The 10,000-nt window shown below is 46.0% G+C and overlaps 1 protein-coding gene and 1 long non-coding RNA gene across 6 annotated transcripts in view; one reads left to right on the top strand and one right to left on the bottom strand.

Moving 5' to 3' along the window:
• The window catches only part of LOC115251632 (uncharacterized), a 6,795-nt gene extending 5,886 nt beyond the window's left edge, over window positions 1–909 (top strand). Inside the window, exons 2-4 of the long non-coding RNA XR_003890149.1 lie at window positions 185–263; window positions 574–692; window positions 787–909. This is a non-coding gene — a long non-coding RNA (uncharacterized lncRNA). The remainder of the gene's footprint in view (window positions 1–184; window positions 264–573; window positions 693–786) is intronic.
• The window catches only part of LOC101078501 (plectin), a 48,474-nt gene that overhangs the window by 29,165 nt on the left and 9,309 nt on the right, over window positions 1–10,000 (bottom strand). The window contains exon 1 of one of the 5 annotated variants that reach the window (XM_029844523.1): window positions 9,320–9,462. The exons of 1 other annotated variant lie outside the window; for it this stretch is intronic. In XM_029844523.1, coding sequence (XP_029700383.1) covers window positions 9,320–9,359 — 40 coding nt within the window. In that variant the 5' untranslated portion in view covers window positions 9,360–9,462. Of the gene's footprint in view, window positions 1–607; window positions 1,312–5,052; window positions 5,451–9,319; window positions 9,463–10,000 lie in introns of those variants that run through there. 3 more of the 5 variants (XM_029844521.1, XM_029844519.1, XM_029844520.1) reach the window with 3 other exon arrangements.

Raw genomic sequence — 10,000 nt, 5'->3', positions numbered from 1 at the left:
CCAACCCTGACCCCAACCCTGACCCTAAACCCTAACTAACCCTAACCCATTCCCCAGCTCAAACCCATGACAACCTCAGAAGGTCACCATCCGTCTTTACTGATCCTAACTAACGTGTTTGTTCGGCTGACCTGCAGCCTGGTGCCGCTCACCACGCTACAGATGTTTGCTTTCATCCTCCCAGTTGAAGGCACCTGATGAAGATGAAGATATCCGATGTCCTGAAAGAACCTTATTGTTCAGTCACTACAGGGCAGCGACACGTGAGTTCCCCGACTCATCCCATCGCGTTCCTGAATGCCTGCAGCTTGCTGTCATGCAATAATAAGATCTTTACAGATACGCTGGGCAGATTTCCTCTAAAACTAAATGTTAAATTTAGAATTTTAAAAAACAGAATTCTTTATCTTAAGAAGAAAAAGTGGCAACACATGACTGGGTCGGACTTACTTGATTAAAGTCAAGTTGGAGAAAAATGAAAAAAGACTATTTAAGATTTATAGACAAGAAGCTAAAGTTATTGGAGAAAAGAAAATTTTTTACATTTTAAATCAAAGACGTTTTTGCTTTCAGACAGCTTATCCCTCATGAGTGCAGGACACGCTACCTTTCCGGTATTCCACCACACCAACCCCTCCGTGGTAGCCGGAGTCGTGGATGAAGACCCCGTCCCTGCTCACGCTGTCAGAGGAGTACGTTCGGAATCTCTGCTTCATTGTCAGTTCTCTCCCTGAACAAACCGTGAAGAGCCGCCTGAACACAGACCGTTCCCTCTTTCCCCACCAGTTGTTCCTTCCCGTCCAAGAGAACCTCTCCTCTCCCTCCTGCTGCCAGCTCTCGTTAAAGCCATGCCTGCGGGCTACGCCGGCAGAGGCCGTCATTCACCACCAAGTCAAAGCGATGAGGAAGGTTCCGCACAAACCCGCCTGCTATGTGAGACAGCTGAACTGCACTCAACAGTATCCACTGAAGTTTAGTCCGTCTAAAGGGGATCAAAAAGCAAATGTCCAGATGCACTCCTGTCATAATGCAGCAACTTCCCAACTCAACACCATCCATTAATCTATTCAGTTAACTGATGAGTTGATAGTCTGAATACAACATAAATCAGTTCAACCAGTTCAAAGGTTTTAATGTGTTGTTTGAACCAAATTACAGGACACAAGACTACACGTTCTCCTCCCCGTCTACACTGAGGTGATAATAAGGTCCAGCCTGCTGGTCTTCTTTAAGGAAGGTGAGTGAGCAGATCCAGGGTCTGTACGTCCTTCGGACGGCGTTTGGACCAGGACGGGTTCATGGGGAGAGGTGTGCTTGGGAAGAGCTCACAAAACATGAGAACTTGAAGGGATCCCCAACTAGGAACAATAGACCTGATTTAATAAACATTAACTTCAACTCTAAACATGAAATGTATATAAAATAAAAAAATAATCTGACATTTGGCTTTCCTAAACTTTTATGAAACAATTCCCCCCAGAGGCTGTTTCTAGTTAATGACAACGATGGGTTATACTGGGACTAGTGATGCTCTGTATGGTCCATGATTGCAATAATGCACAATAATCGCACCCTCCTACGTTCAGTTCTGACACAAACATTCCCTTTTTAATAAGCAGCTTCCTTTACTGTTCTGTTGGAGTAACGCTGCAGTCTAGCCTATAATAGTCATGCTAAGAAATGGACCCAAGTCACAATGGCAAATAAATGCATGCGCTCATTGTCTCAACATATGCTTTGAAATTTCCCTTTCTCGCAACACTAATGTGAGATAACGAACCGTGGTCTGACCCCACCGACAGACGGAGACTTGATTAGCTATACTAGAGTATCGGGGTGAGATTTTTTTTATCGCTTCAAGAAAAAAGGTGAAATGTTCAGAATATGAAGTCAAAATTTGTCTAGAAATGAAGCCAAATCAAGGACGTAGCTTCACCAACTCATCCAACTGTCTGCACAGCATTTTGAGAAGCTGTCGTACGTGCTGGTAACCTCAAAAAGTGACTTTAGTCTTGACATTTTAGTTCTACTTTCTTCTCAAAAATCTATTTTGAGTTTATTCTTGAAGAGCGTGATAAAAAAGATCTCTCTCCTATTAAGATCGCTCATGTCCCAACGCCAACGCAGAGAGTCTAGTCTAACCCGCCTACTTTACTAGTTGTTACTGACTAGTCCGACCCTTCTACTTTATGAGTTGTTACTGACTAGTCTAACCATTCTACTTTATTGGTTGTTACTGACTAGTCCCACCCTTCTACTTTACTAGTTGTTACTGACTAGTCTAACCCGTCTACTTTATTGGTTGTTACTAACTAGTCCAACCATTCTACTTTATTGGTTGTTACTGACTAGTCCCACCCTTCTACTTTATTGGTTGTTACTGACCAGTCCAACCCTTCTACTTCTTTGGTTGTTACTGACTAGTCCCACCATTCTACTTTATTGGTTGTTACTGACTAGTCTAACCCGTCTACTTTATTGGTTGTTACTGACTAGTCCAACCCTTCTACTTCTTTGGTTGTTACTGACTAGTCCCACCATTCTACTTTATTGGTTGTTACTGACTAGTCTAACCCGTCTACTTTATTGGTTGTTACTGACTAGTCCCACCATTCTACTTTATTGGTTGTTACTGACTAGTCCCACCCTTCTACTTTATTGGTTGTTACTGACTAGTCCAACCCTTCTACTTTATTGGTTGTTACTGACTAGTCCAACCATTCTACTTTATTGGTTGTTACTGACTAGTCCCACCCTTCTACTTTATTGGTTGTTACTGACTAGTCCAACCATTCTACTTTATTGGTTGTTACTGACTAGTCCCACCCTTCTACTTTATTGGTTGTTACTGACTAGTCTAACCATTTATTGGTTGTGGTGACCTCCACAGGTTAAAAATGTATTAAACATCTTATTCAAGACTTTTCACTCATCAGCAACAACACTTTATAGCATAATTGGACGATAGCATAACAGCATATTAAGAACAAAGGTTTCAGTATTTGGGATTTCCCTGAATACCAACAAAAAAACAGACACGTACACATTGTTTCTTAGACCTAGCTGAAGAGTCCACATGCCAAAGTTAACGCCATAATATCATGCTACATAAGACAAGCTGCTTCTGCATCAGAGATCTCCTGGAGACACTCTTCTCCTCAGAGCACCTGCCACCCTCACAGCACATAGCTTTCTTCACCCTCCTTCTCCGAACAGTGCTTTTGACCTGCGTTAGCCACAGCAGCATATTGAACTGATGTGTCAACAGACAGCTTTATTAATGCTTTACAAAGATATTTTCTGTATTTGCAGTCCAGCAAAACTCCTGCAGGGACTGAAGTTTATGATGAAATAAATCTAAACACAAAAAAGACTCTGGAGAAAAGATGCTTATGGCGGTTTATTCTCGTGCTTCTCACATGGGCAGCTCCTACCAAAGGCTGATTACAGTTGCCAGGCTAATTAAACATTAAACTGGTCCTGGAGAATAGGAAAACAGTTCCAGAAAGGTGGCATGTCAGAACCAAATAGGACCTCTTTAGATATCTGCAGCAGCACTTTTATAAGCCTGATCCACACAGCCCAAAACCAAATTACTGGATTGATGTGTTCAACAGTCCACAAAGATCACTGTGGCCTTAGACTTGTTCTAGTGGACTTCTGTTGATGCAGCTGCAACAGCAGGCAAAGGACACAGAAATCTTAAAGATATTTGAACTTGGACTTTTAGAGCCTTTTGGCTGAGAGGTGAAGTGTCATCAAGACTCTAAAAGAAGACGTTGCCTTTGACTTAAAGCTTTCTGGGTGACCGTGACCTGAATAGGAATTTACAAAGAAAAAATATCAACAACTATAAAAATATGCCAGTGAGCGTGAAAACAGCGCAGCACTGTGTGAAGCTTTTTATGAAACTGATAACATTCTGTGATAGAGGGGAGGAGCGAGAGGTTTGTACCTGAGCGCTGGGCCGTGCTACGGCGGCACCAAGGTGGAAAAACACCATCCATTTGTCTGGGACGTGTGCGTCATCGTGGACGCCACAAATCCTCCGGTGGTGTGACCGTTTGAATGTTGGACACTTCAGACAATATATTTGAGAAATATACCAATGAAAGCCTTGCAGCATTAGGGGCCAGGTCCAACTGGTGCTGGCAGCTAAAGGGGGCCTAAAAGTGAGCTAATGTCTGGGTCTTAGAAGAGCTCAGAGGAATTTATTCAAAGCAAAGTCAAGTGCTGATACAGCAAATTCAAAGAGAACTGAAAGGTAACGAGGCTGAGCTAACGTCTTTCAAATCCTTGACCTTTAAAGTCCCCACAGAGCCAACGATTTCTTTCTGGAAAGCACTTCATAAGCATTATGAAGTAAAATATGTAATGAACGTAATTTCCATAATCTCTGGATGAACAAGGCCCAGACGTGTTACTTACGGCAGCGGTGAGCCGTCTGTCTCCCTCCTGTGTTTAAAAAGCTGCACAACATGAGAAAACTAGAAAACCTGCAGGCAAATTTCTGCTGCAGCCAAATCAGGAGCCGACAGCCGTCCTGGCGCTGACCTGCTAATCAGTGTTGATGTTGCTGTCGAGACAAGCCAACATCACTTTACACAGCCATTCTCAAGTATGCGCATTTCTGGAGTCGTTGCTATGGCAACAGAGCAAACACAGACAGAAGTCCCATGTCCATTCAGCTGTCTACAGAGTGGTTTGGCCTCGAGCCTTTGGAGAGCTCGAATTTCTTGGTTTTGTGAATTTAAATGACAAAACAATGCAGTCTTGCACCCCTCCGCTCCTTTACCTTCGTTCTCAGGGTTAGGGTTAAAAGCTTTAACTGGAATTTTAAAGGTTAATGGCCGGAGCCGCCGCCCAGAGCCCCCCTCCCAGAGCCCTCCTCCCAGAGCCCCTCCCAGAGCCCCCCTCTCAGAGCCCCCCTCCCAGAGCCCCTCCCAGAGCCCCCCTCCCAGAGCCCCCCTCCCAGTGCCCTCCTCCCAGAGCCCTCCTCCCAGAGCCCCCCTCCCAGAGCCCCTCCCAGAGCCCCTCCCAGGGGCCACCTACCCACGCAGCACATTCTGCTGTACAGATGGGAGCCCACTTGTCCGCAGCTCGTTTGAATGAAGGCCGTCCGCTGGTAGACTGTGACCCTGTCCTCCCGGCCGTAGAGCGCTGCACACTTGCCGGTGTCGTCCGCTCCAGCCATGCTTGCGAGGCAGCGTCGGGCACAGAAGGCCACTCCACACGCGTATTTGTCCTCGGATGTACTGCCGCTCAAAACTTTCCCTTCTGCCGTCCCTGCCACGCAGAGGAGGGGAAACTACACACGCAGCCGTGTCAGGTTGCAGACACGCTTCGTGAAGCCCCGCCCACTTTGGTTGTGTTGTGGAGGAGGACTAAGAGGTCCATCATGAGACTATTGGTGCCATCAACGCACCTGGGAGGAAAATGAGAACACATGCGGCGTCCCTGTCGAACCCTAACCCAAGGCTGTAACCACGGCCCTGATCACAGAATCTCTCCTGCTTCTGGCAACAGAAAATAACGCTTCTATTGTCTCACAGTTGGTGGAGGCGGTTAAAGACGTGGCCACAGGGAGGGAGTGTCAGGAACAGCAACTACAAACTTTTAGGCCTGGTCATAAATCCTCACTGCCTCCAACTAGAGCTGCAGGTCATAAATAACTGAAACAAGGAAACTTTAACTGATTTCATTACACATTTAAGTATTGAATTAAAGTATAATGTATAGAAGTCTAAACCCATGTTAAAAAATCTAGTGTCTTCTGTGTGTGTGTGTGTGCGCGTGTGTGTGTGTGTGTGTGTGTGTGTGCGCGCGTGTGTGTGTGTGTGTGCGTGCGTGTGTGTGTGCGCGTGTGTGTGTGTGTGTGTGTGCGTGCGTGCGAGTGTGTGCGTGCGTGCGTGTGTGCGCGCGTGTGGGTGTGTCTTTAAAAATAAACATATGAAGGTACAGTGACATGCGATACTTTTAGGTTAATGTGAGCTTAGCGAGAGGAAGATGAAACCATCGCTAAAAGGTAAAACGTTACAGATCAAACAGTCCCTTCAATTTCCATCTCTTACATTTTTAAAATAACAGTCAAGGATGTGTTTTATTTTTGGTATCTAGCAATAGTGATTTAACAGGTTTACTACACACATTATTATGTAGCTCAACACACACTAATGTAGTGAACACACACATTAGTCGATGAATTAGCTGGACGAAGAAGCAAAGACAGATTAGCATAAACACAGATGTGGTGAATCTGTTCACCGGTTATCTAAAGACAAGATGGCGTTTTCCAACACACTCCTGACCAAACCGCCAACAGTGAAGTGAAGGAGGAGTCAGTCATGACTGCCAACCACATCCAGACATCTGGCAAAGGCGGACGAGAGCTTCAGCATTAAAGCTGGAGCACATTGAGGTGTGGCTTCCTCAGGTGGTCCGTCCCGTCACGTTTAAAAAAGGACAACAAGGCTACGAGAACAAGGGAAGTGACGAGTGGCCACCGCACGTTACAGTTCAGAGCAACCGCAAATCAGCTTGTAGCTTTGGAATGATGCAAACACCAACACGTCATTGGAGTTTCCTCTAAGATGGATGACACCTTGTAACAGGAAGCTTGTGACCTCCTGCTGCCGTCTGTTGTGTCTGTCTCCAGGAGACGCCGTCCACCGTCCCCCAGTGTCCAGTTCATACCCATCACGTGTGGCGCCTGAAGAGCTTTTTATAACTTTGGCTCATGCTAAAAGCCCTTTTACCTTCTTTCACCTTCCCTGGGACAAAGGCACCTTGTGGGGGGCTCCCAACAAACATCAGAATTATGGGTTGCAGGAATTTGCAGCTGAATGCAGATTTGTGCGATATTGAGGCCGACATAATGTCAAGCCTCAAGCCAATATTTGTCTACGAATTTTCCAGTCAAAGCAGCCGTCCTGACAACCTTTATTTGATCAGTGCTCCACCTGTGCAAAGTTTACATAGAAACATATTCAGCAGCTAAAGGGGATTCAGTTTCTCCTCATTTGGTTTTGGTATTAACATTTAGAATTCAAATGTTTTCCCTTTAAGTTTCCAGGTTTCCTTATAGAGAAAAAGAAGACCATTAACGTGACAAATGTTCTTATCAACTAAAGGTGTGTCACCGCGCTGCTCAGTATCCAACCTGGGACCCCGGCAGAGACAAAGGTAGAGTTCTTGGCTACCGCTTAGTTGAACATGAAGGAGTCTCTTATAATACTCGCACAGACCAAAGAACATTGTCTGTTCACATGTACCTGTCAGTCAGGCAACCTTCTTTTGGCCGCAGGGCGTGTTGCAGGCATGCACAGGTGTGCCGCTGCAACGGGCTCTACGAGCAGTAAAACAGGTGTGGGGCCTTAAGGTGTGTCTGGCAACAGTCAAGGCCTGAAGGCAACCTTGAAGGTAACCACCAACAAACTTCCCCTGCGGCACAACTGAGCAGAAAATACATCCGAAAATAAATGACAGTAGAGAGAGAAGTTAAGCTGAAATCATCTGTTTTGTCTGAATTTCCTTTTCAGACGGGCATGACAGAGGACTCCGGGGGAAATGTTGTGCAGCTCACTGCAGCAGGCAACTACAGGGTTAACTGAGCGTACAGGAACTGAGGAGGAAAAAAGAGGAGGGAGCAAAGGGGAGAAGTGCGCTGGGCAGAAACGTTCGGCACAGGAAAGCAAATCCACCGGGCAAGAAGCTAGCAACAGCCACCGTCAGGGTCCGTGGTCGCTTCTCCTGAAACCAGCTGGTCTTACCTTGTTTGGAGCGCGCCCTCCATCGCCACACCGCCATTAAGGCAACCATGTGTCCCACAACCACCAGGGCTGGGAACACACTTCCAGGGGGGCTTGCCGGCATCGGGCCTGGTCAAAAGTGGACGGTCCCAGTCTCAGAAGGCAGGTGGGGAAGGGTGAAAGGTGAGGAGGGGTGGAGGAGGAGGAATGGGGGGGGCTAGGGGTGTGTTGCCATTCTAGAATTTTAGTGCTGCAGCCCAAGTTGTGAGTGACTTACAAAAGAGCGAGCAGGCTCCAACAGCAGCCCTCCCCTGCTGCTCGGTGGCCCTCCCCCTTCTCGCCCTGCTACTCCAACAACTCCTAGTGTTTCTCTTCTTCGCCACTCTCTCGTGTGCACATTGAACTTGGGCTAAAGAAACTCTTCCTTTTCAGCTTCTTTGCAGCCTCCACAGAGTTTTTGAGGAGGGGTAGTTGTCTCTCAAGTCAGAAGGGACAACTGGTCCCCCCCAGCAACGGTCTGGTTGCTTCACCTCAGCCTTTAACACTGAATAAAGCTGCTTCATGCGACACCTGCCTGCAGAGTCTCCACATCAACCCTCTACAAGTCTTTCTTTCAGCCTCTGCCTTCTTTTCCATGGTGGGTTTACGGGGCACACGTTGTCCAAGGACCACCCCCGTTCCGTTCCACCAGACTGTTTATACCAAACCCTCCCAATTTTATTTTCCGCTCCCTGTAAATTCTTTCTCATTATATAACTTCACTATGTTTCCTTGGATACTAATTGCTACCTTATGCTTGGGTGAAATATCCTTGCCTATAAGCTTCCTGCATCACTGTGTGGCCACTAAAATGCTCAGAACTTTTTTAACCTTTAAATCATAAAGTCCCTCTTTATGTCATTGAAGGAGCCCCTGTTTTAAAATCATTTCAGTCATTTACATGTTAAGACGTGGTTTCTTTTTATGAAGTCTTAACATGTTGTCTACCAACAACACAAGCATTGTGCTCAACCAAGCCAGAGAGGCTTTTCTAACGAATTATCATTAGCATGGTGTAAAACACAGGTCATTTATGGAAGTTGCAAAAGTAAGGAGTCTCTTGAAAGTTAAGTGAAGACGAGGAAACATGAGGAACATGGGAATGAGACAGGCCCGACATCCCAAGTCTTTGAAATTAGCAACCAAATTTATGAATTAGTGACAGTGGAGCCAGATCCATCAGGAAGGGAGAAAAAAGGAAGAAAAAGCAGCAAAAACAGCCCTCGTGCACACGGAGGCCTGGACCAAAATTCCTTCCACCACTCCTCTATGGGAGGAGTCCTTCCACTCCCACTTTTCACATAGCATGTGTTAGCTCAATCACTCTTCTTCAGCCATAAAAATGTCATGTTCTGACACATGTGAAATCTAGTTGAAGGACACGAGTGTCTTCCATCTGTAATGAGAGGTGCCCCCCCCCCCCCCCCCCCCCCAACACTGGTAAAGATGCTGGGATGCCCAATGCAAAGAATTCAGTCTGGCTCATTTTATTCTGCGATCCAAACAGGTTAATGATGAAAACAAGAACCTACCGTCTGGTGGCCTCGAACAGAAACAGCAGCACACCTCCATCTTTGCTCAGCGTCTCCACAACTTTTAGAGAATATATCGGACGGCCCAAGGAGTCAAATCTGACCTGACGACATTGAGTTCTGGTTAATACCAGGGGGGCGTGCTAAACAGCGCAGGAAGAAAGAAAAAAGAGAAGCAGTTCCACGGCTGGGAAGTCAAAGGAGAGGAGAGAATGTGAAGCTTTGCTGAGTGGAAACAGCGTCTGCATTTCTAACGGGAGCCACTGGATGGATTCAACGTGCCACCCTTCCAGACCTCCACATTCATTCCTTTTTTTCTTTTGCTTTTTTTCCCCAACAGGATTTAGACAAAGGGAGGAAAAGGGACTTAAAGCAGCCAGCTTCTGTAACAAGGGGCTCTCTGTGGGAGCATAAAACGCCTTCGTGTCCACATGACATTAATCACACTGTGAATGGATCTAATGAAATCTTAATCACTGGGACATTAATTTTCATTTCACATATTGTTATAACATGAGGGCACATCCTGCACAAATCCTCCCTCCTTTAGGAGGGGGGGGGGGGCTAGGGCAACATTTAATCTGTGAAATGTGCTTTAATGGCAATAACTCTTATAATGTGCTAAAGAACGCAGAGGTGGGAAACACCTGAATTAAAAATGAAGATTGTTTCAGGATCAGA

The sequence above is a fragment of the Takifugu rubripes genome, chromosome 12 (genome assembly GCF_901000725.2).
Source record: "Takifugu rubripes chromosome 12, fTakRub1.2, whole genome shotgun sequence".
In the NCBI taxonomy this organism is placed as follows: Eukaryota; Metazoa; Chordata; class Actinopteri; order Tetraodontiformes; family Tetraodontidae; genus Takifugu; species Takifugu rubripes.
Note: the sequence above shows the minus strand (reverse complement) of the source record. Positions and strands in the feature narration are given on the sequence as shown.